Genomic DNA, 21279 nt, shown 5'->3' with positions numbered 1-21279 from the left:
TGCACCCAATCTTTCTACTTGGAATCCTCCTCCTAGTGATTGGATAAAGATAAATCGTGATGGGGCTTGGTATACCTCTTCAGTAAAAAGGGAGATTGGATTTATTTTCAGAAATTTCGGGCATCAGTTCTTGTTAGCAGAAGCAATTTACATTCCTTGTTTTCCTGCAGAGAAGGCTGAAACTCGAGCTATATGAGAAGCTTTGCGGTCGGCGTCGGAAAAAAAAGAAACATCAGATCGTGATTGAAAGTGATGCAGAAGCCATAATCAAGAAGATAAACCAGAAGGAATTTTTTGGAAACTAGAAAACTCGCCCTTTACTTGGCGACATTAAAACCCTAATCTCAAAGTTCAGGAAAGTAGTGTTTGTTTATTTTAACTGCATCAGAAATAGGGTAGCACATGATGTAGCCCAATGGACAAACCAAACTAGTATCTAGTTAGAAATAGGGTAGCACATGACTTGGTCTATTCCCCCGTATGACTATTGCTAATTTTAAGTGATGACCACCATCTAGTTAGAAGTGTAATTGTCTGTTTTCTCAAATTTTTGCTTACAAAAAAGAGGAAAAAAAAAACTTCCTTGTCCATAGCTCAGGTAACTTCTTCACCGGATAAACCCTTCAATAACCCCGCCACTGTTTCAATCCCATCCACACTCGCAATTTGTTTGCCACAACTTGCACCAAACTGAGGTGAGTCTCGTGATTCTCGTGCTCCTGTAGTCGTGCGGCCTCTTATGGTTATAGACCTTCACAAACAACATCATGAAGTCATAGTCATGCACACGTCTATACATATCTCAGTTGCCCAGAGAGATCCGGATCCCATCGGATCTCTGGAGATTCACCATTCAAATATACTAATCACCACCACCCAGGGACTGAGGACTCTGATTTATTTCTACACAGTGATCCAAAATCCAAAAATAGATAACATTAAAAAATCTAAATAGTTACATTAATCTCCAAGTTACCCCCTTTATTAAAAAAATCCCAATTTTCTCACCAACCATATTAGTCTTTTACTATGGGCAGTGCTTGTCTTTCGTAGCTCTTTCTCTCACAATTCCAGATCCCTCCTTCCTTGATCCCTTCTTCATCTCTAACAAGAAGGGAGTCTTCATTAATTTTTGATTTGGGGTTTTGATTTTTGGTTCTCGGGGTATTGAGAATGATGGGTTCAGAGGATCAAGGTTTTGTAGAAGCTAAGTTATACGCATCTAGAGAAGAAATGGAAAATTTAGTTCTCGATGAGAGAAAACCTAGTAATGGTGGAAAGTTTCATCCTTTATCACTACCCACAACAAAAGAAGATCCTTTAAACTCACCTTCTTCTTATTCATCAAATAAAAGCCCTAATTTTTCTGATAATCATTACCTAGAACCACCATCGTACGCAGATGTAATCTTCAGTCCATTCCCTCCGAGTTGTGAAAATGGAGGATTTGGAACTGTAGAATCGTTCAATGGCGGGGGCATTGAAAGCCCTAATTTTGATTCACCTATATCTAGATCATCAAGTTCCTTAAGTTCATCCGGCGACTACTTAAAGATTTCAGTTTCGAATCCACAGAAAGAACAAGAATTGAGTAATACGAATTTGATTCCAGGTGGAAACACTTATGTGACGTATTTGATTACTACTAGGACCAATTTAGTTGAATTTGGTGTGCCTGAAGTCAGTGTGAGGAGACGGTTTAAAGATATTGTGACGTTATCGGATCGATTATCGGAGTCTTATCGAGGTTTTTTTATCCCTCCCAGACCTGATAAGAACGTAGTTGAAAGCCAAGTCATGCAGAAACAAGAATTTGTTGAGCAGAGAAGATTGGCATTGGAGAAGTACTTGTGTAGATTGGCTTCACATCCTGTGATTAAGAAGAGTGAAGAATTAAGGGTTTTCTTGCAGTGTCAAGGGAAGCTCCCATTGCCAACTACTACTGATGTAGCTTCTAGGATGCTTGATGGAGCTGTGAATCTTCCAAAACAGCTGTTTGGTGAATCGGTTAGTGTTGCTGCTCTGCATGAAGTTGTGCAACCGGCGAAAGGAGGGAGAGATTTATTGAGGATTTTTAAGGAATTTAAACAATCAGTGTCTAGTGACTGGGGTGGATTCAAACCGTTAGTTGCAGAAGAAGATAAAGAGTTCATAGAGAAGAAAGAGAAGTTGCAGGATCTCGAAACCCAACTCACTAGTGCATCTCAACAGGTAACTTCATTTGTCATGTCTTTGAACACTAGTAGCTAATTGATGTTAGGAAAGTAAGGTTGAGTTGTTAGATTACCTATGGGATGACTGCACTGCATTTAATATCATTTTTGTTCCATTTCATAAATTGCGTAGGCTGAATTACTTGTTAAAGCTCAACATGACATTGGAGAGACACTGGGTGAATTGGGTTTAGCATTTGTCAAATTGACTAAGTTCGAATCCGAAGCGGCCATGCATAATTCCCAGAGGATACGAGCTGCTGATATCAAACGTTTGGCTACTGCTGCTGTCCACGCTAGCAGATATTATCGAGAATCAAATGCGAAAACGGTCAAGAATCTGGTAAATTTGCATTGCTACTATTGCCTCGTGTTTGATTGATTCTGGTATACCTAGACTTAGTTATATATGTATATATATGCTTCGCCTAGCTGTATTTTCAAGTATACTTATGTAGTAGTCTACATAGATGTAAGAAGCTTCTGTCTTTGCATGGAACTTAGTTTTGAAGGAGTTGGTTTTTACAATTTAATTTGTGTACTTTGTTCAATGTGTTGTAGGATCCACTTCATGAATATCTGGGTTTGATGTTAGCGGTTCGTGGTGCATTCTCGGATCGCTCAAGTGCGCTATTGACAGTACAGACCCTTCTATCAGAACTGTCAGCCATGGAGTCAAGAGCTGAAAAACTTCAAGTTGCAGCTTCCAAAATATTTGGGGGTGACAAGTCTAGAATCCGTAAACTGGAGGAGCTTAATGAAACCATAAAAGTTACTGAAGATGCAAAACTTTGCGCTGTTAAAGAATATGAACGTATCAAGGTAAGGCCGCTGTTTCTCCTTTTCTGCTTAAAACGACCATTAAGTAAGACCATTATTGATCTAGCAAGCGCATGTTTTATATTCTCCCTAAAAGATAATGAAAAATTCAAAAAATACATCTAATCATCTCATAATTTTATTGGGGAAATCTGTATGTAAGTGTTATGTAGGGTCTTTTGGAATATAAACTAATGATCATCAATTGCAGGAAAACAACCGGAGTGAGCTCGAAAGGCTAGAGAGGGAAAGGCAAGATGATTTTTTGAACATGCTGAAAGGATTTGTAATGAATCAGGTATTAATTGTTTTTTCCTTGTCTCAATAAGATAGAAACATGAGCACTTCACTCTAGGCAATCTGAATTGAATGTAATATATTATGATTTATTTTGTTATATCCAATTTAGTCACCATAGAGAGTTTTTCTGATTAGCAAGGATGTATTTATTGGAAAAACTCATGAATCAATGGTAAATGAATAATGGGTTGCCTTGTTTAGTCAACGTTAGCCCGAACTTTTGTAGGGATGTAATGACTATCTTGGTTGAGCTGCATGTTGTGGCTTACTTTTCCTATGGTCATCCTAATTAGTCCATGAGCTTAGAAGCCGCCATGGAAGTAGAAAAGAGATTCTGGTCCTTTCTCAGTGTATGTGATGTGTATACATGCATTTTCTTTTTCAGGTGGGGTATGCAGAAAAAATAGCAAAAGTATGGGAGAATGTTGCAGATGAGACTAGTGGATACAGAAAGGAGAACAATAGTTAGCCGCTAAACTGTAAATTTATTTTCCAGCTTTCTCTGTTTCTTTTTGATTGCATTGCTCTTTTTATCTTCTTTTTTGGTTTTTAATTTCATTCATGTACACTAGTAGGAAATAACGAGGTAAATGGAGCTTTTCGATCTCTCTTTTGATTCTCTCCATGAAGAAATGACCGATTGTTGAAATGCTTACAGATCTATACATATTTTTTTGTATCAAAGACTAATTTCAAGTTGCAAAACACTACATCTCTTTTTCCCACAGACTCTGACTAGCCATTAAAATAGGTATAGTAGGATTCTTTGGTCTCACAACTTTAGAAGCAGAATTACTTCCTAAGTAGTGACATTTTCTGGATATCAGTATGTATGGCAATGAAACAAGGGTCTGTATGTCAATTCTGGTTAGCTTTCTCCTCACTGTAAATACACTATTTTAATACTTGTTGACATATACTGGTCTCTTGGTGGTTTTCTTGTAACAACTTAGATGATTGTTCTACCCTGTTGACATATACTGGTCTCTTGTTAAGAAATGGCATAAACAAGATGTGTATGGTACGGAACTGGGATAGGGACCTTGGCCAGTTTGTGAACTTCCTAAAATAATTTGATTAAGGAAACTTCAGAAATTTTGGTACCCGGTTTGTCATGGAATGTTATTTATTTACGAGGATGATAGTGGAGTTGGCGAGGGTGATAACTAGAGAAACCAAAACGATATCCTAGAATAAGGTCTGGCTGATCATATGCATGTCTTAAACATGCAGGCTTTGGACCCACAGCTTCCAGTTCCATTTTTGCGAGCTGGTACCATAAAATTAATCCGCCAATTCATAGCAAGAACTAATTGCAGTCCATAAAGCTCTCCCCTTCTATCTACTTCCATGAAAATCTCCTAGTGGCACACTTATCTGTAAAAGGAGTACCAACTACCGGATGGTTTTTAAACCAACAAAAAACCCTTGAACTGGAGGAAATTGTATACACTATAACTTCGTCCTGTCAAGATTATACTTCCGCATGAAAATAAAATAGAGTCTGGATCTGCACACTCCATAAAATGAGAAGCTAAAATAAATATACCAATTGTAATTTCAAATACAAGAAAGGGTAAATCTGAAGTCAGAGAACAGGATGGTACAACAGATATTACATAAGCTTATTATTGCACTTCAAAGAAGAATAGCATGCATCAAGAACTCAAGAGAGACAAAATATAGCATCTCCTTCTTAATAAATAAGTTGGATAAACAGGTACTGTCTTGGTACTACTGACCCCTTCATTCATCAGACTTTTGAAGGCCATGTTGCTTGAGCTGACATGATAATACCCACAATTACTCCAAACAACCCAAGCGCACTACCAAAAATCTCAATCACTAGGATCTTCACGAAAAGATTTGAGTTTTGAGCATCAGACAACGCACAGCTGCTTCCAATTACTCCCACACAAAGACTGTTCAGAAGGAATGAGGAGAAATTATATATTACCGCACTGTAAGTTAGGGTGTCTAGTTCATGTGAATTATGAGTAGTACATACCCGCACACAAGGTTTGCAAATCCCACAATGATTCCCGAAGCGAAGATTGCATATCCAGCCCTTAGAGATTCGGGTGCATATATCTGGGAATTTGGTACGCTTTCCAGCTTTGTCTGAAGGATGATAGCCACAATGACCCCATATATAGCAACAGCTTCACAAAAAATAACACTGAAGGGAAAAACAAAGAGCCAAGACCATGTCAACAAATGAAAAACAAAGAGTCGGTACGATTTATTGGTTTACTTCCTGTATAAACACAGGTGCAAAAGAATCAGACAAACATGCGAAAGTAAATTCTTGTGTTTTCCTTGAGGTATGTAAATCTGTTAGATCTGCTCACCAAAAACTGTGGATAATCTCCAAACAGATATAATTGTTGTGCAAGAAAATATTAGAGAAAAAAATACACCATTTCTTATTCAAACGCATAAAATTTGTTTCTAAGGCAGAGAGGTCAAAATAAAGCTGGAGTCGAGATATAGTCTCAAGTTGGCTATTGAGATTCGTTGACAGCTCAAACCCAATGCTGGTTCCAGGAATGCATACCTTAATTTAGCTCAAGCATTTTGTTCCTAGTAACTTTTTTACAAGGTCAACTGAAGTGACAATCAGAAAAAGCATATGCCATCCTAAAATTTCAATTCTCAACACTAATGCATACCTTAATGCTGCTAGTTTGCTACCTTATTCACAAAAATGACTACACGCTTTCGTCTTCCTATCAACACTCAAATTCCCCCTTCAAAGATAAATAAGTATGAACTGCTCTTCGCCTATCAATAGAGTTTCAAATTATATCACAGTAGAATTTAAATCTAGCTAGAACTCCTGGCATTTGGAACATTAGAGGAACACTGCTACTCGAGGAACACTCGTTCGTATCCAAATTGTATGTTGAGGACCTCTTTCTCAGATCTCAACTTCACTGTAAAGACTAGTAAAATAAAGTGAAAAAAGCCAATTGTCAGCAATTTTGACGCCAATTATTCTATTATTTGAATACAAAACTCGTAAATCACGATTCAAGTCTTCAACCGCCCACCAAGAAAAACAAATCTTATTGGAACAACAAAAATCCTACTCTCAATCCCAGATCCATATATACATGCTTTTGTCCTAGAAGTTCCTTGATTTGCTGTAGAGGATAATAAAACAGTGACAACATAACTCAATCCAGTAAAACCTAACATGAAATTCCAATGCTTGCATAAATTCCCAATTCCAAACTTAAAACACCTGAAAATAAAAATTCTTGCGCTAACCTAATGAGATTCTAAGATAAGTAGCATATGAACACATTTAGAGAAACAGTTTACACAGATTTTGAGAGGTCTGAACAAAAAGCAGAATGCTGATAAGCTGGAGTCGAATAGGAGAGTTAGTTCAAGTTGACTGCTCAAACCCAATGCTGGTATCAAGAATGCATACCTTAATTTAGCTCAAGCATTTTGCTTCCTAGTAACTTCTGAGAAGGTCAACTGAAGTGACAATCGGAAAACGCATACGGCATCCTAAATTCAATATTCTAGAACTTCAGTTCTCCACTTTTTTTTTGCCCAGTCTTCAGTTCTCAACTTGAATGCTGCTAGTCTGCTACCTTATTCACAAAAAATGACTACACATGTTCGTGTTCCTATTAGCACTCAGACCTTCTATCAAAATCCTCCTAAAAAGGTGAATAAGCATAAATTTCTCCTAGCGTATCCATAACAGTTGTGCTTAATTAAACATGGGAATGGTCACTATGTAGAACAACTTTTCCCCAAACTATACCAGTAGAGTTGAAATCTCGCCAGAACTCATTGCATTCGGAACACGACATGAACACTGTCTACTCGAGGAACACTTTTTTCTATTGATTAGTTCCATTTTATCAACACAAAATAGTTGTTTAACATCAAAAAAGGAAGTTATCAGCAATTATACTCCAACAACTCTAGAAATTGAACATAAGACTCGTAAAACACATTTCAACCTCCGACCAAGAAAAACAAAGCTTACTAGAACAACAATCTTAGTCTCAATCCCAGATCCATATATACATGTATTTGTCCTAAAAATTCCTTGAATCGTTGTAGAGAATAATAAAACAGTGACAAAAAAACTCAATCCTGTGAAACCTAACATCAAATTCCAATGCTTCCATAAATAAACTAAAACACACAATAATCAACGACTCAATTTCAGAATCGAAACACGTAAAAATCAAAATTCTTGCGCTTACCTGATGAGATTCTTAGATGTAATACGAGGAGCTTTAATTGCAGCACCAATCAAACTACTTCCAGTAATATAAATTCCCCTTCAAAAAAACAAAAAAAAGAATCTCAGCAAAAAAAAAGAAAAAAAGAGACAACCTCTAAGAAATTACAGATGATATTCTAAAGTAAGTAAGAATTTGATCTAATTACCAAGCAGCTCCCAACACAGAAACACCAATTGAGATTGCGATTCCTAGTGCTGCGAAAGTATAAGGTGAGATCTGTACTAAAGCGTGAGACCATGAACTTGATGCCCCAACCATTACTGAACCAGACATTATTACTAATCAGATCCAGATGATGGTGATGATGATGATTTTATTGGAATTGATCCAGTAATGCTAGGGTTTGTTTGAGAGATTTGGAGCGAAGAAAAAAAAAGACACAAATAGATCAGAGAGTTCAACTCTTCATATCAAACGTGGGCCTAATATCAATTTTTACTTTCTAAATACCTCCTTGAGTCCTTGGGTTTTTTCAGGTTTCTTATAGACAACCCTTATCTAATTGTTGAGTTTTGGTAAAGGTACCCAAACGTAGGAATGAGCATGGTCCGAATTGGTTCGGTTTTACCCTCATCCGCGTCCAACGGAATGCACAGCCGAATTGCAGTTATGCTTGTAGTTTCATAAGTTCTATCCGTAAAAACTCAATGGAGGTAACTTTAGGTAGGATCATAGTATGACTAACCTCATATTTTGTGAACTTAAATATTTTTAATGTGACGAGTGGGGTGTCTAACAGATTTTTGAAGACGCCATTCGCACCAAATCCAGAATCGTCCATCGGTGCACAAGTCAAGTACCCATTTACAAAAATTTGGATGTGCCGAGCCGGATCCACGAATTGAGTCACAAATGCACAATCCTGCCCAAATTAGGCTTTAATGTCACAAATATTCACTAAAATCGTTTTTGGACGAAAAAGGTTTCATCCCAAAGCATGTTCATTCACACTCCTCCTTTTTCCTTATAAAAAAATGCCTCTTATGCTCCATTTATACGTTGCAACATATGACATGGGATGATAGACTCCATTCCAAAGCTTGTTCAATCTATTTTATCCCTCAAAATCATAGCATATTCTAGATCTGATGAAATGATATGATGAATTGATACATTATTGTTATGACGGTTAATTGTCATCTAAGAGATATGAGACTATGCCATTGTTATGAATATAGTTGGTTGAGCTACTTTGCTAATGAATATGGTGAAACACGGCATTCGTGTAATGGGTGGAATTGCAATCCATCATCGAATTTTAAAGAAAAAAAATTACAAAAGAAGTAAACAAGTCGTAGAGAATATAATAAAAGTTATATTTTATAGATCTCTATGTGATCAAAGATCTCCTAGAGTTTGTAAAAGCGGTAGTGATAATAAGTAATTGTAGTGGTGGTGGTTTTATTAGAATGTAATGCTAGGGTTTGTTTGAGAAAAGGGGAAAAATGGAAGAAACTTTTTTCTTCCCCAAAGAGATCAACTAACAACTATATACATAACCCATAAAAAAAAAAAAAAAAAAAAAACTCTTTACATGAATTAATATTAACCGAAAATTTATTTTTAGGCCCACCCATGAGTTGGCAACTCCGTAAACATAATAAATTGGACAGTAGGGAGAGTCGAGTAGAGCAAGCATATCTACCGATTTACTTAATTTCAGAACCAATAGCACTTTGGTTTCAGGGTCAAATTATGTTACGTAACAGGTTATGAAATAATAAGGGTGCCGACTACCCGTAATCTTTTCGATATCTACTTATACAAATGCACCTTGTATAACCTTACCTAACGGTCAAAAGATTATTTCAACAGGGAGTACTTGGTAAATAATCATAGTTTGAAATGGTCTGACTATAAGACCGTCACCTAATTGATTAGTGTACAAATGAAACTACTTAATTTTAACTATGACAATAATTACATTGCAGCAAGTAACGTAATGGCACGACACACAGAATTTTGTTAACAAGGAATACTTCATACCTAAAAAGCCCCAAGACCTAGTTCAGTTTTGAATACTCGCAAAATTAAGCCGCTATACAAATTGACCACCACAACCTCGTTTGGTAAAGACCAAGTAAACACTCATTGTTACTTAGTTCCTCCGGTATCTCTGCGCCTACAACCGATCTTGTATACACACATGAGTCCCAAGACAGAGTCCACTATCCCGAGTTATTGCATTACTGTGAAGACTTTCGCTCACAACTCCTTTGCATCGTAACCCGAGATATCAAAGGATCTTTAGGTCACAGATAAAGTAGAATAATTGATCTTTTGTTTATTAAAAAAGAAATACCTTTGGTCAAAGATCAAACTAAGATAATGATTATCGAAATAATCAATCTTAGTGAACAATCTCTATCCAAGCAACTTAATGCAACTAGATAGTTTGTGCGACATTGTTAGAGCACTGCTCGGTCGAACTCGCAAGCGTTTCTATCTCAAGCTTGTTTGTCAAGTTTAGTTGCACAAACTATAAGTCTTGATTTATAGTCTACTTATAACTAAGTCTCGGATTAGGATAGAAAGTGTAGTTGAGCATTAGACTTCACGGCGTTCATCGATTGAAGACGAAGAACTACTAAGGGGAGCTTGTGGAACTTCATCAACAAAAGGTATGTGGAGACTTGAACTCATCTATCACTCATAAGTTTATCTACTTTATCTTCTATTTGAGACAAAAGTCGTATAGCTATATATAGACTTCAATTATACACATTTAATATTTCGAGCTGAGTTTAACTCGCTTACATATTTCTCGAAATATGTGTTGGTAAGCTTTCGCTTTAACCAAGTTCATCTTATATCCTTGACGAAAGTCAAAAGATGATCATGTGAAAATCGCCTAGTAACATCTTACATGATTTGTGTGGGATAATCATTTGATGTAGACTCGGAATGTTTCGTATTGATCATTCGGTCACTTGAAAATTGCTTTGAAGCTAATAGTTTGTGTGAGACAGCTATTGTCGTCTTCCGAGAATGTTTCAATGGTTGAAATGAGAGTTTATAACAATTGGATATAAGCACAGTATGCGTACTTGCATATTGTAATCCAAGTCCGAGAACCATGGTATGCATACCCGTATACGTACTGATTGGTTTCGTAGAGGTCTGGGAAATAAGTACACATACTGGTACGCGTACTGGCGTGAGGTTCAAGTTCCGTGACTTTACTGAGTTTGGTGGTATACGTACCCGTTCGCATATTAGCGAACCCAAACTTAGTCTGGCCACTAAGATATGCGTACCTGTTTGCATACTTGAGTGGGTTATGTTCTAAAATCGGTTTGTTCATGAACTAATACATTTATATAATAAGGAATGCAATCTTTTGCAAACCGTGGCTATAATGTTCATAACTTGATTCGAGTGAATCAAAATCGACTTTGCTTCAATTGTGTCTTGTATACTTCTATGAGAATATAAACAATTGAACAACTCTAGAACTAGTTTCATTTAAGATGAATAAGGTTGATATGAAAGTGTTCATATGGCTAACTTCGGTTAACTATTGTTTATCCAACAAAGGTGTACACATTTAAGTACGGTTACTCATATCTAAATGAAGTCACTTTTCATTTCTGTATAACAAGCTAAGTTCGATCTAACGGTTGAAATATATTAGCTTGAGTATAATCAGGTTTTCATCTAATGGTGAATATTGAATGCTTTGTTACCAAGGTAACATTGATTGCAAACCCTGATTTGAAGACTATATAAAGGAGAACTCTAGCAAATGGGAAACCTAATCCACACACCTCCTGTGTGATACTAGTTGCGACTAGATTCGATTCTCCTTTAACCTTAAGTTTTTCCAAAACCCTGTAGGTTAATGACTTGAAGACTTCATTGGGATTGTGAAGCCGAACCCAACTATTTTCTCTGTAGTTGCGTGTTCTGATCTTGATGTTTTCTATCGTGATTGAGGATTATATTCTCTAATATTTTCTCGAGATTTAATCTCCGATAGGCAAGATAAAAAGTAGTCACAAACATCTTCGTCTCATCGTTTGTGATTCCACGATATCTTGTTTCGGTACCATACGTTTAAGATTATTTTGAGATGATTGATATTTCTTGGATGTTCTTCGGGAATATAAGTCTGGTATATCAAAATACGAAACAAAAATCTTAGGTTTATCTGTGGGAGACTGATTTTATGTATTCAATAGACTTTTCTGTTGAGACGAATTGGTTTATCAAGTCTTCGACTTTGGGTCGTAGCAACTCTTAGTTGTGAGTGAAATCAGCTAAGGGAATCAAGTGCGTAGAGTCCTGCTGGGATTCATAAACGTAAGGAGCGCAACTGTACCTTGATGAGTGTGAGATTGGTTAGGGATCAACTACATTCCAGTCCGAAGTTAACTTGGTGTAGGCTAGTGTCTGTAGCGTCTTAATACAGTATGGTGTTCAAATATGGACTAGGTCCCGGGGTTTTTCTGCATTTGCGGTTTCCTCGTTAACAAATTTTTTGGTGTCTGTGTTATTTCTTTTCCGCATTATATTTGTTTATATAATTGAAATATCACAGGTTGTGTGTAACTTCAATCAATTGTGAATCCAACCTTTGGTTGTTAATTAAATTGGTTGACACTTGGATATTGGTTTTTGATACCGTCCAAGTTATTTGTTATATTCAATCGGGCTCGCAAATTCCTATTTGTTTGATTGAAGATTGAATTGAGAAATAGAGATATATCTATTGGATATACTTTTCTTAAGGTTGAGTCTGACTGTCTAGTTGATTCTCTTGAAAGTATATTGAGTTAGTCCATACAGATTTCTAAGTGAAATATTGGGTGTGGTTGTTAGACCCTACCTTTTCAATTGGTATCAGAGTAGGCAAACATGTTTAAGACCTCATATGTCTGTGTTTGAAACGATCTGATTATTATGGACGAGTCTATCTCTAATAACATACCAGTTCAGAAATTACCAAATGTTTCTCAAAGCTTAGATTCACCTGAGAGAACTGTCACATCTAAGTCAATATATAAACATTCTCTTGATGTAGAAACTGTTGATTAGTGGGAAACATGCCTAGAAGAACAGTTGGATGAACTTTCTGACAAAGGTGACTCCGATATTGATAGAGATGTTGATGAGAAAGTCTCAGAGTATGTTAAGCTGTTAGATTCAGTTGAAAATAAGAAGATAAAACTTCTCATGTTACACCTTTTCTGACTAATCTCTGTCGTGCGAACAAGAAATTGAGAATATGTTACGCAGGTGTTTATGTTTCGAATCGTTCTAACGAATCGATCCTCAAGGATTCTGAGGAAAACCTACGTATAAAGTCACTTGAATGTGTAATCTTTAACAAAAGTATTTCTGGTTGGAAGAAAAACTTGAAGAATCTTAAGCAAGGATTAACTCCCAGCAAACAAGTTTTGATGACAGAGAAAGCGCTTATCTCGCTCGAGAAAAACGCCTTGAGACTGATTTAACTGCTGCTCTTGATAAAATCAAAATGTTGGAAGATGACTTGAAAAAGTTCAATACTAGTTCAAGCAAATTAACCACAATTCATCGTGACACACGAGGATTGGGCTACATGGGAATAGATGCTCCAAGTATTAGAAAAGAGGTAAAATTTTTCAAGGCTAGTGATTCTTCTCAACAAAAGGTTTCCAAAGATGGCAAAAGTGAAATACCTTCACCGGAAGTTAAGGTTCGAAAGAGCAAAGTATATCAACCTCCAAAGTCAGCATATATGGATCGAGGTAAGAACATTCCTTATTTTTGCCACTATTACGGAAATAAAGGTCACCTGAAAATGAGATGTTGTTTTCGTATAAGGAATGAGAAACTTCACGATGTTCTTGTTTGGGCATCACAAGAAGTTGTCAAACCAAGATCATATGTTAAGGCTTATCCCCTTAACATTACAGGTTGTAAATGTCCAACCTTTAGGCAAAGAATCAGTGTTGTGAGAAACTTAGATTTGCCTATAAACGTCATACGAATCCTTTTTACAATCGTAATGGTTATCAAAAGGATAACTTTGTAAAGACGATGACAAGATCCGATACTCCCAATTGGAGAAAGACTAACTTGCAAAAGAAAAGTCAATCCAATTCTCTTCCGAGAATTCTAGAAGAGAGTAATGTAAAGAAGGTTACGGTTGTTCCTAAACACACTCAGAAGTGGATACCAAAGGAAGTCAATGATGCTTTGAGTGTGAAAAGGAATGATCTCCCAGAAAATTCCATGACTACGGAGAAGGCAGTATCCATGATGTTGGAACTTAAAGAGTTCTTTGGGAAAATGTATGTGGATGTGAAAGGTTCTAAAAACGATCTCTTTCATGATAATCCAAAAGTGAAACATAATAAGCCAAAAACTATATATGGTGAAAAATCCATAGTTGCGGAAAAGTCTGTTTCAGTCACTTGTGGTGAGCAAGACCTTGTTCACCTCAACACAACTTGATTGTGTTGTAAGTGCATCTCACCAAGGAATGCCATGTTATGTATACGGTGAGGGAAGCACGAGAATTGGGGAGCACAAATTACGGCTGGTAAGGCTGTAAAATTCGATTGGATTCCTCTAAAAAGGTATATCTATAAACTTGAGCAAGATTTATGTTTTTATTATTTGCTTAAAGTACTTCTAATGATCCATGTACCTTGCTTATCATTCATTTCTACCTAACTTGATATGTGTTTAAGGTTCTTAAATGTTTAGGTTTGAAAATATTAGTTCGGGATGTTTGGACTTCATGGTACACATACCAGGTATGCATGACATCACTTAAAATCAAAATCCAGGGATTTTAGTTCGCAAACCCGTTTGCATACTGCTCCAGGTCATGAAAATTCGTTTGCAAACCGGTATGCATACTGACCTGTAGACGTCAATATTCGGTAAACTTGTTTTAGCCGTAACTTCTTCGTCCGAACTCGCAATGACCTCATTCTTTTTGCATTCTATTTCTCTTTGAATTTTCTTCAAAATGGAGAAGAGAAATCGTGAATTTGGATGAGTTAATATTGGTATTTGTCCCGACTCTTTTTTTTTGAGTGTTTTGCTCCGTTTCGTCCCACGTGTTCCACTTCTCTTGGACTTGGGCACTTGGATTCTTGGAGTACTTATCTTCTAAGATCATTTGTAGTTATTGGAAAATGATTTTTCAGTATTAATATTTATTAGTTTTATATATTGCAAAAATTATTATAGGATATGTGTGTTTGCGTCCGTGAACTATGATTGTCCCATATATTACAAAAGTTAAGCCTATTGTGTCATTATGCAAATATTTATGGAAGATAGGATGAACTTTTGATTACAAAGATTAAGTCTATGATATCATTATGCAAATATTGATGAAAAATATAATGAATCTTTGAATATTCCGCAGTGGTGGTCTTTCCCTGATCCACATCTTTGTGTAAATACTGTACGGCTGCGTAAGTTCTCTTATGTGAATATTTCCGATTAAATTAATCATGGGTTCTCTTGTGGTTAATTTAATTGAGTATTTTGGATACAAATTCATGTCTCATGTGATTTTTTTTTTTTTGAAAATAAGATTTAGATTCCTGGCTTCTGTTAATCTGCGGATTCAGTCTCTTCAGAGACCAACTCTTATTGAGTAGATCTTCCAATGGCTGAATCTCTAGGGTTGGCATCAACTTGAAAACTTACAAAAATATTGTCATTTACCTTACAAAGTTCATGAGCTTTGACAGCGTCAAAAGCAATTATAGGAATTAAAAAACTAGGAGCTTGGGCATTCCAAAAAGTTTTAATGTTGGTGCTTCTTCCCTTCTTTGCTAATAAGTCTGTCATCCTATTTTCTCTCCTGTCTACATACTGAAAACCTAAAAAAGAAACTATTTGCTATGCTAGTAATTTAACTTCTTCTAAGATGGATATGCATTGCCATTGGACTGTTGATGCCTTGCCTTGTAGGTAATGGATTGTTTCCTGGTTGTCCCATTCAATCACCAAGTGTTGTACGTTGTTTGTAACAACCCATCGAGTAGCTCTGAGAAGAGCTACAGCTTCTGCCTCTTCTGAAGAGAAGGTCCTGCAACTCCCAATTGTTGCTGCTTGGAAAGTCCCTGTCCAATTACGCAATATGAATCCAAACCCAACATTAGTAATTGCAGACATTAAGCATCACAGTTAATCTTATTTGTATTTGTAGAAAGCAAATTCCATTTAATATTTAGGATATTTTGTTTACTACTAAGAGCTATGTTTTGTGTCCTATTTGCTGGATGCCAATAACCAAAATGTCTGGTGATATCTATTGCTAGTTTTTCTGGTGTTCTATTTTTGTTTTCAAAAACTCTAAGGCATCGTTCTTTCCAAATAAACCAACATTTAGTTGCAGCCAAAGCCATGCAGATAGATTGTAGATTTCATGTTTTCCATTCGTTGTAGTGATCGAAGAAAGATTTATTGTTAGAGATAAGATGCACTCCCTGTGATGGCATTGGAAATAGATTTCAAACATCTCTTACATATGCACATTCGAAAAACAAGTGATAAGTAGATTCCTTCTCTGAGTGACAGAAAACACAGTTGTTATCTTCATCTATAGCTGATTTAATCTTTGTTTTAGTTGGTAGTGCATCTTGCAAGCATTTCCAGACGAACAATTTTATTCTTTGAGATGTATCCATACTCCATAAACCTTTCCAGAATCTCTTTGTTTCATGAGAAACCAAAATGGAAGGGTTGAGAAGTTTTGCATATAACGACTTGACAGAAAATTCCCCATTTATGGTTAGTGTCCATCTCAATTTGTCTTTTCTCAGGTTACCAGCTCTTGTAACGAATAGGTTGATATTAAGAATTTCCTGCACTATAGAATTATCAAAGATAGAGTAGAGTAATTGAATGTTCCACTTCTTAGTGTCTGAGTGAATTAGCTCAGACACAAGTGTTATGTGGGTGTTATTCCTGTGGACAGAGTTTGCCAGAGTTTCATTTCTGGCAGGAAGCCATCTGTCTTCCCAAATGTTGATGGATGAACCATCTCCTACCTCCCATATACTGTATTGCTTTATGTGTGCTATGCATTGTAGAATACAGTTCCAAATTCAAAAAGCATTTGATTTCTTCTTGGATAATAAAGCTCCAGTTTTTTTGGAAATACTTTCCCTTTAAAATTTGGGCCCATAAATCATTTGGATGGCTAACTAATCTCCATGCTATTTTACTGATCATGGCTTGGTTAACTTTTTATTTGCTTCTTTAAAACCCAAGCATCCCTGTTCTATAGGTCTGCATAAGAAGTCAAAAGCTTTTATGTAGATTCCTTTAGAATTTGTGTGTTTTCCCCACCAAAAGTCTCTTTGAATATCATTGATCCTTTTAGTTATCTTTTTGGGTAAGACAAAGCATCCCATGCTAAAAATGGGCACAGATTTATTTATAACTATCTTACTAGGCTGGGACAATATTTTTCCTAACCAAATCTTTATTCTCTGTTCCATTTTTTCTATTATGTCATCAGAGGCCTTGAGTTTTGATCTGTCAATGAACAGATGGATTCGTAAGTGTCTTTCATATTGATCTTCTTTATTTTCATTAACCTACAAATTATGCCCTGGTGTCTGTTGTGGACTTTCTTACTGAAGAAAAGTCCAGATTTTGTGAAGTTAATAACTTGGCCTGAAGCTTTACTAAACAATTGTATAACTTTCAATAAGTTATTACAACTGATTAAGTTTGATTTTGTAAACAAAAGTAGGTCATCTGCAAAGAATAGATGTGATATTAGTGTGGCTTTAGGAGTTAGTTTAACACCCTGTACCTTTTTTTGAGTTTCTAAGCTACTAAGCAATCTAGAGAAAACCTCCATACACAAAATGAATAGATAAGGGGACAAAGGGTCCCCTTGTCTTATGCCCCTAGTGGGTTTAAACTCCTCACAATGATTTCCATTTAGTAGAACAACTATTGAGGATGTTAAGATCCATTGATGGATTAGAGTGCACCAATCTTCAGAGAAGCCAAAAGATCTTAAGGTTTTAATGAGGAAATTCCAATTTACCCTATCGAAATCCTTGGACATATCGATTTTTAGACCTATGTTACCTATTTTCTTTTTGTTTTTTCATAGAGTGAACAATTTCATGTGCAACAATAATGTTGTCTGAAATCTGCCTCGATGAAAGGAAAGCTGATTGTAGAGGTGATATTATGTTTTCTAAGGATTTTTTGAATCTATTTTCCATCAGCTTTGCTATTATTTTATAAGAGGTGCTACACAGTCATATAGGTCTGTAATCTGCAGGGGACCTGGGTTTTTTTATTTTAGGGATGAGCAGAAAAGTCTTATTTAGCTTGTCATCTAACTTATTGTTTATAAAGAAATCTTGGACTATTGCTACTAGCTGAGGACCCACAATATCCCAATTGTGTTTAAAAAAGCTTACAAGGAAACCATCTGGTCCTTGAGCTTTGTTGGTGTAGCGCCCCCTAAGCTAGCAGCTGATTAATCCAAGAGATTAACTAAATACAGAGGCACTAAGAATCTAAAACATGTACTTAAGCATTCAATTACGAAATGCGATACAAAACTTAACCCAAAACTAATCCGCTCTGAAACATATATATACAAGAAGTCCTCTCAAATGATACATGTACAATAGTCATTTGGTTTAAAGATACAAAATGTAATATAATAAACATAATAGAAGTTTTCCAACTAACGAAACTGAAAGTGGGAACGGGTGAGCACATCATCCCTAAAAGGGATGCCCAGTAGGAATAACATTTAACTTTCAAGTAATCATGGCAAGATTTGGAAAACAATAATGTTTTACCAAACATTAAAAAGTGACCAACTCACTGAAATAGACAAACATGTATATGGATAAACTCCTTCTTCAAACAATGTATAATATTCGTGCTAACCACACTCAATAGCTATTGATATCACCAAGACCATGATGACCCACTCTAAGCATAAAAACAGAATTCATGTAGATATAATTGTGAAGGACCGTATCCTATATACCACAAGTGGAAATCCTCATTTCCCATAACAATTCATAATGGCAAACAAAACGTTACAACTCCTTTCCAAATCGTGGAAAGATTCACATAACAGAATTATCATAATGCAATTCAAACAAAGCATGGAATGCACAACTAGACAAAGCATGAATTTGACCAACATAAACTTTTGTAAAAGAAAACATCAATGGTTACAAGAGAGTCATAAGTATTCCCACCTCTTTTGATGACAAGCCACGCCTACCTCGAGATCCACGATCCACTGGTTCGTCCTTTGAATTGATCGTTGTTAATAGACTAACTGTTAATCATACAAGAAGTCTAAGTATCTAGCCAAAATTGCTCACACAAGAATCATACAAGTCTATCTAATAGTTCTAAGCCCATTTAAGGTTCTACACTATTTATTTATCCATCTTTAGCAAATCTAAGGTTTACCAACTCAATTAGGTTGTTTTAATAGTCTATAAGCTAAGTCTTATGAACATCTATAACCTGTAGAAGAAACCAAAGGTCAACATCAGACCATAAGGGTCCAATTCATCATAATAGGTAAAATAGCCTTAAGCCCAAGCCCATGTCTACCAAACTGGCCCAATAATCTAAAGCCTGGTCAATCTGGTCAACTAGCAGTCACTAACGACCAAATTAGCAGTCACGTGTCAACTAACAGTCAATGTAAGTCAGAAATAAGGGTCAAGTCAAGTCCAGGGTCAAGTCTGGTCAACGATCTAGTCACACGAGTCAACTCAGTGAGTTGCGTCTGGTTCAGACTGAGTTAACTCAGATGATCTAAGTTAGACGGTAATACAACTGATTCAGACTGAATAAGTTCAATCAGACAGGCTTAACTAAACACACCATGTTACAGGTCACTCTATGTCTAATTCTTACACCTTCATCTACCAATTTTATATTTCAACATCAATTCAAAATAAAGTAAACAAACTTCAAATTCTATTTACAAGCAAAGACTATGTCTACCTGCAATTGCAGTTCCAAGCTTTCACAGCAAACGCCAACTACAACTCCAACTCTAAACAACAACAACAATAATAATAAAATTCATCCACCACCATACACAACACCCTCAGCTGTAAGACCATTCTTCTCACTGAGGTACACTTGCAACTCCAAAATCCTCACAACTGCCGCTAAGAAATGAACTGCTTCAATCCAATTCAATTCCCATCTCAGTTTAATGCTTCAACACTCAGCAGAACTCATTCTCACCATAATAACATCCTAAAAATTCATCATATACTTGAACCTATTTGGAACCAAACAGCATCAAAAACTCTTATGTTCTTCAAATTCAATATCCTCAATTCCACTATTATCATTCAGTTCATTATAGCCCAATACATCCCCCTCAATTCAACTTCAACTGCAACCCAATTTAACATTACCTACTCTCAATCAACACCACCACCTGTCTCAACAACATCAATAACATATCAACCCCAATACAGATCACTTACCCAAACATCTTTATTCATAGAATTCCATTCACAATTAAATTCACAGAAATCCTGTAATTCAAAACAATATTAAATCCTAATTACAGGAAAAACCAATACATACACATTTATCTAATTGATGTACTCTAATCAATTACTACATGAACCCTAAAACAAAAAATCAAATATAAGAACTATAAATTAAATTACCTTTCCATTCTTCCTGAGTTTGATCCAACATTAGTAATAAACCCATCACCTTCTTAACACAAGAATCAAATCCGAGTCCTTTATCAGTTTCAATTCAACCTCTGATTCAAAACTTCAAACCCTAATTATCGAACTCATGATATTCTTCAACTTCATAACCTAATTCGTGTCCAACCCATCTCTAATTTCATCTTATTCATCACTAATCGACCTCCTATTCAATCTTCTGAGAAATCCTGATTCCTCAATTTATCATTAAGACGACTTCAGAACTTTGATTCAACAACCACCCCTTCTATCCTTCATGAATCATCAACACAGCATGCCTATCCGACTCCAAATAGTCTCAAAATCAGATGAACCCAACTTCAGATTCAACATAGAAACCCTAGCTCTTCAGTTCTTCACTAAAATTCCTGAATCAACAGCTAATTCTTCTCCCTTGTCTTAAATAAACAAAACCCATCATTAAATGATCGATTTTATCATCAACCTCACTTAATCTTCAAAGAAACAGCAAACCTTCAACTCGTTCTTCTCAGGTTATCTCGAAACTAAATCAATTTTCAATTGATCTTCTCCATAAAGTACAATCACGCCATCTTCATTATTTACTAGATAGCTTCAACAAATGATTCTCTCATATCATAAATCTCTCACAGACAAAGAACAGGACGTAGAGAAGAAAGAGAAGACAAACAAAGAAATGGAAAGAAAAAGAAGATTGAAGAAGAGATAAGAGAAAACAGATTTATCTTCGATCGGTTTTGGTGATAAGACCCACTAGGACACGCACTTGCTTTGATAATCTCAGTCACAACGTGTAGGTGTTACGTCAATGGTGATTTTCCATGAAATGACGATTTTACCCTTCACTTAAAATAACAGATATCTTCTTCGTCGGATGTCTAAATGACACGTTCGAGTAGCTCATTTCACATAATTTTTCGAGACCTATTCAATGATACTAGTTTCATATCTATATCGTTTTTGGATTAACTTATAATAATTAAC

At 36.0% G+C, this 21279-nt stretch overlaps 2 protein-coding genes and 1 long non-coding RNA gene across 3 annotated transcripts; 1 reads left to right on the top strand and 2 right to left on the bottom strand.

Moving 5' to 3' along the window:
* Positions 1 to 923: 923 nt before the first annotated feature.
* Positions 924 to 4016, top strand: LOC113338807 (sorting nexin 2A-like). The gene is made up of 5 exons (XM_026584193.1): positions 924 to 2211; positions 2347 to 2556; positions 2775 to 3035; positions 3244 to 3330; positions 3718 to 4016. The coding sequence occupies exons 1-5, from the start codon at positions 1174 to 1176 to the stop codon at positions 3799 to 3801; spliced, it is 1680 nt and encodes a 559-aa protein (XP_026439978.1). The 5' UTR covers positions 924 to 1173; the 3' UTR covers positions 3802 to 4016.
* Positions 4017 to 4843: 827 nt separating this feature from the next.
* Positions 4844 to 8063, bottom strand: LOC113338886 (V-type proton ATPase subunit c''1). The gene is made up of 4 exons (XM_026584285.1): positions 7755 to 8063; positions 7568 to 7645; positions 5341 to 5511; positions 4844 to 5254 (listed from the first exon to the last, which is right to left on the bottom strand). The coding sequence occupies exons 1-4, from the start codon at positions 7880 to 7882 to the stop codon at positions 5086 to 5088; spliced, it is 546 nt and encodes a 181-aa protein (XP_026440070.1). The 5' UTR covers positions 7883 to 8063; the 3' UTR covers positions 4844 to 5085.
* A 7088-nt stretch (positions 8064 to 15151) lies between these two features.
* LOC113338797 lies at positions 15152 to 21029 on the bottom strand. The gene is made up of 4 exons (XR_003354860.1): positions 20266 to 21029; positions 19580 to 20127; positions 18814 to 18896; positions 15152 to 15684 (listed from the first exon to the last, which is right to left on the bottom strand). It is a non-coding gene; the product is annotated as an uncharacterized LOC113338797 (long non-coding RNA).
* Positions 21030 to 21279: the final 250 nt, after the last annotated feature.

The sequence above is a fragment of the Papaver somniferum genome, unplaced genomic scaffold (assembly GCF_003573695.1).
Source record: "Papaver somniferum cultivar HN1 unplaced genomic scaffold, ASM357369v1 unplaced-scaffold_19, whole genome shotgun sequence".
NCBI lineage: Eukaryota > Viridiplantae > Streptophyta > Magnoliopsida > Ranunculales > Papaveraceae > Papaver > Papaver somniferum.
Note: the sequence above shows the minus strand (reverse complement) of the source record. Positions and strands in the feature narration are given on the sequence as shown.

Bases quoted from the DNA above. Each gene is read 5' to 3' on its own strand.
- LOC113338807 (XM_026584193.1), top strand. From the start codon at position 1,174: ATGATGGGTTCAGAGGATCAAGGTTTTGTAGAAGCTAAGTTATACGCA. The intron at 2,212-2,346 runs GTAACTTCATTT...TAAATTGCGTAG, and splicing joins TCACTAGTGCATCTCAACAG to GCTGAATTACTTGTTAAAGC. The intron at 2,557-2,774 runs GTAAATTTGCAT...AATGTGTTGTAG, and splicing joins CGAAAACGGTCAAGAATCTG to GATCCACTTCATGAATATCT.
- LOC113338886 (XM_026584285.1), bottom strand. From the start codon at position 7,882: ATGTCTGGTTCAGTAATGGTTGGGGCATCAAGTTCATGGTCTCACGCT. The intron at 7,646-7,754 runs GTAATTAGATCA...GTTTTTTTGAAG, and splicing joins TCTGTGTTGGGAGCTGCTTG to GGGAATTTATATTACTGGAA. The intron at 5,255-5,340 runs GTATGTACTACT...CCTTCTGAACAG, and splicing joins TTTGCAAACCTTGTGTGCGG to TCTTTGTGTGGGAGTAATTG.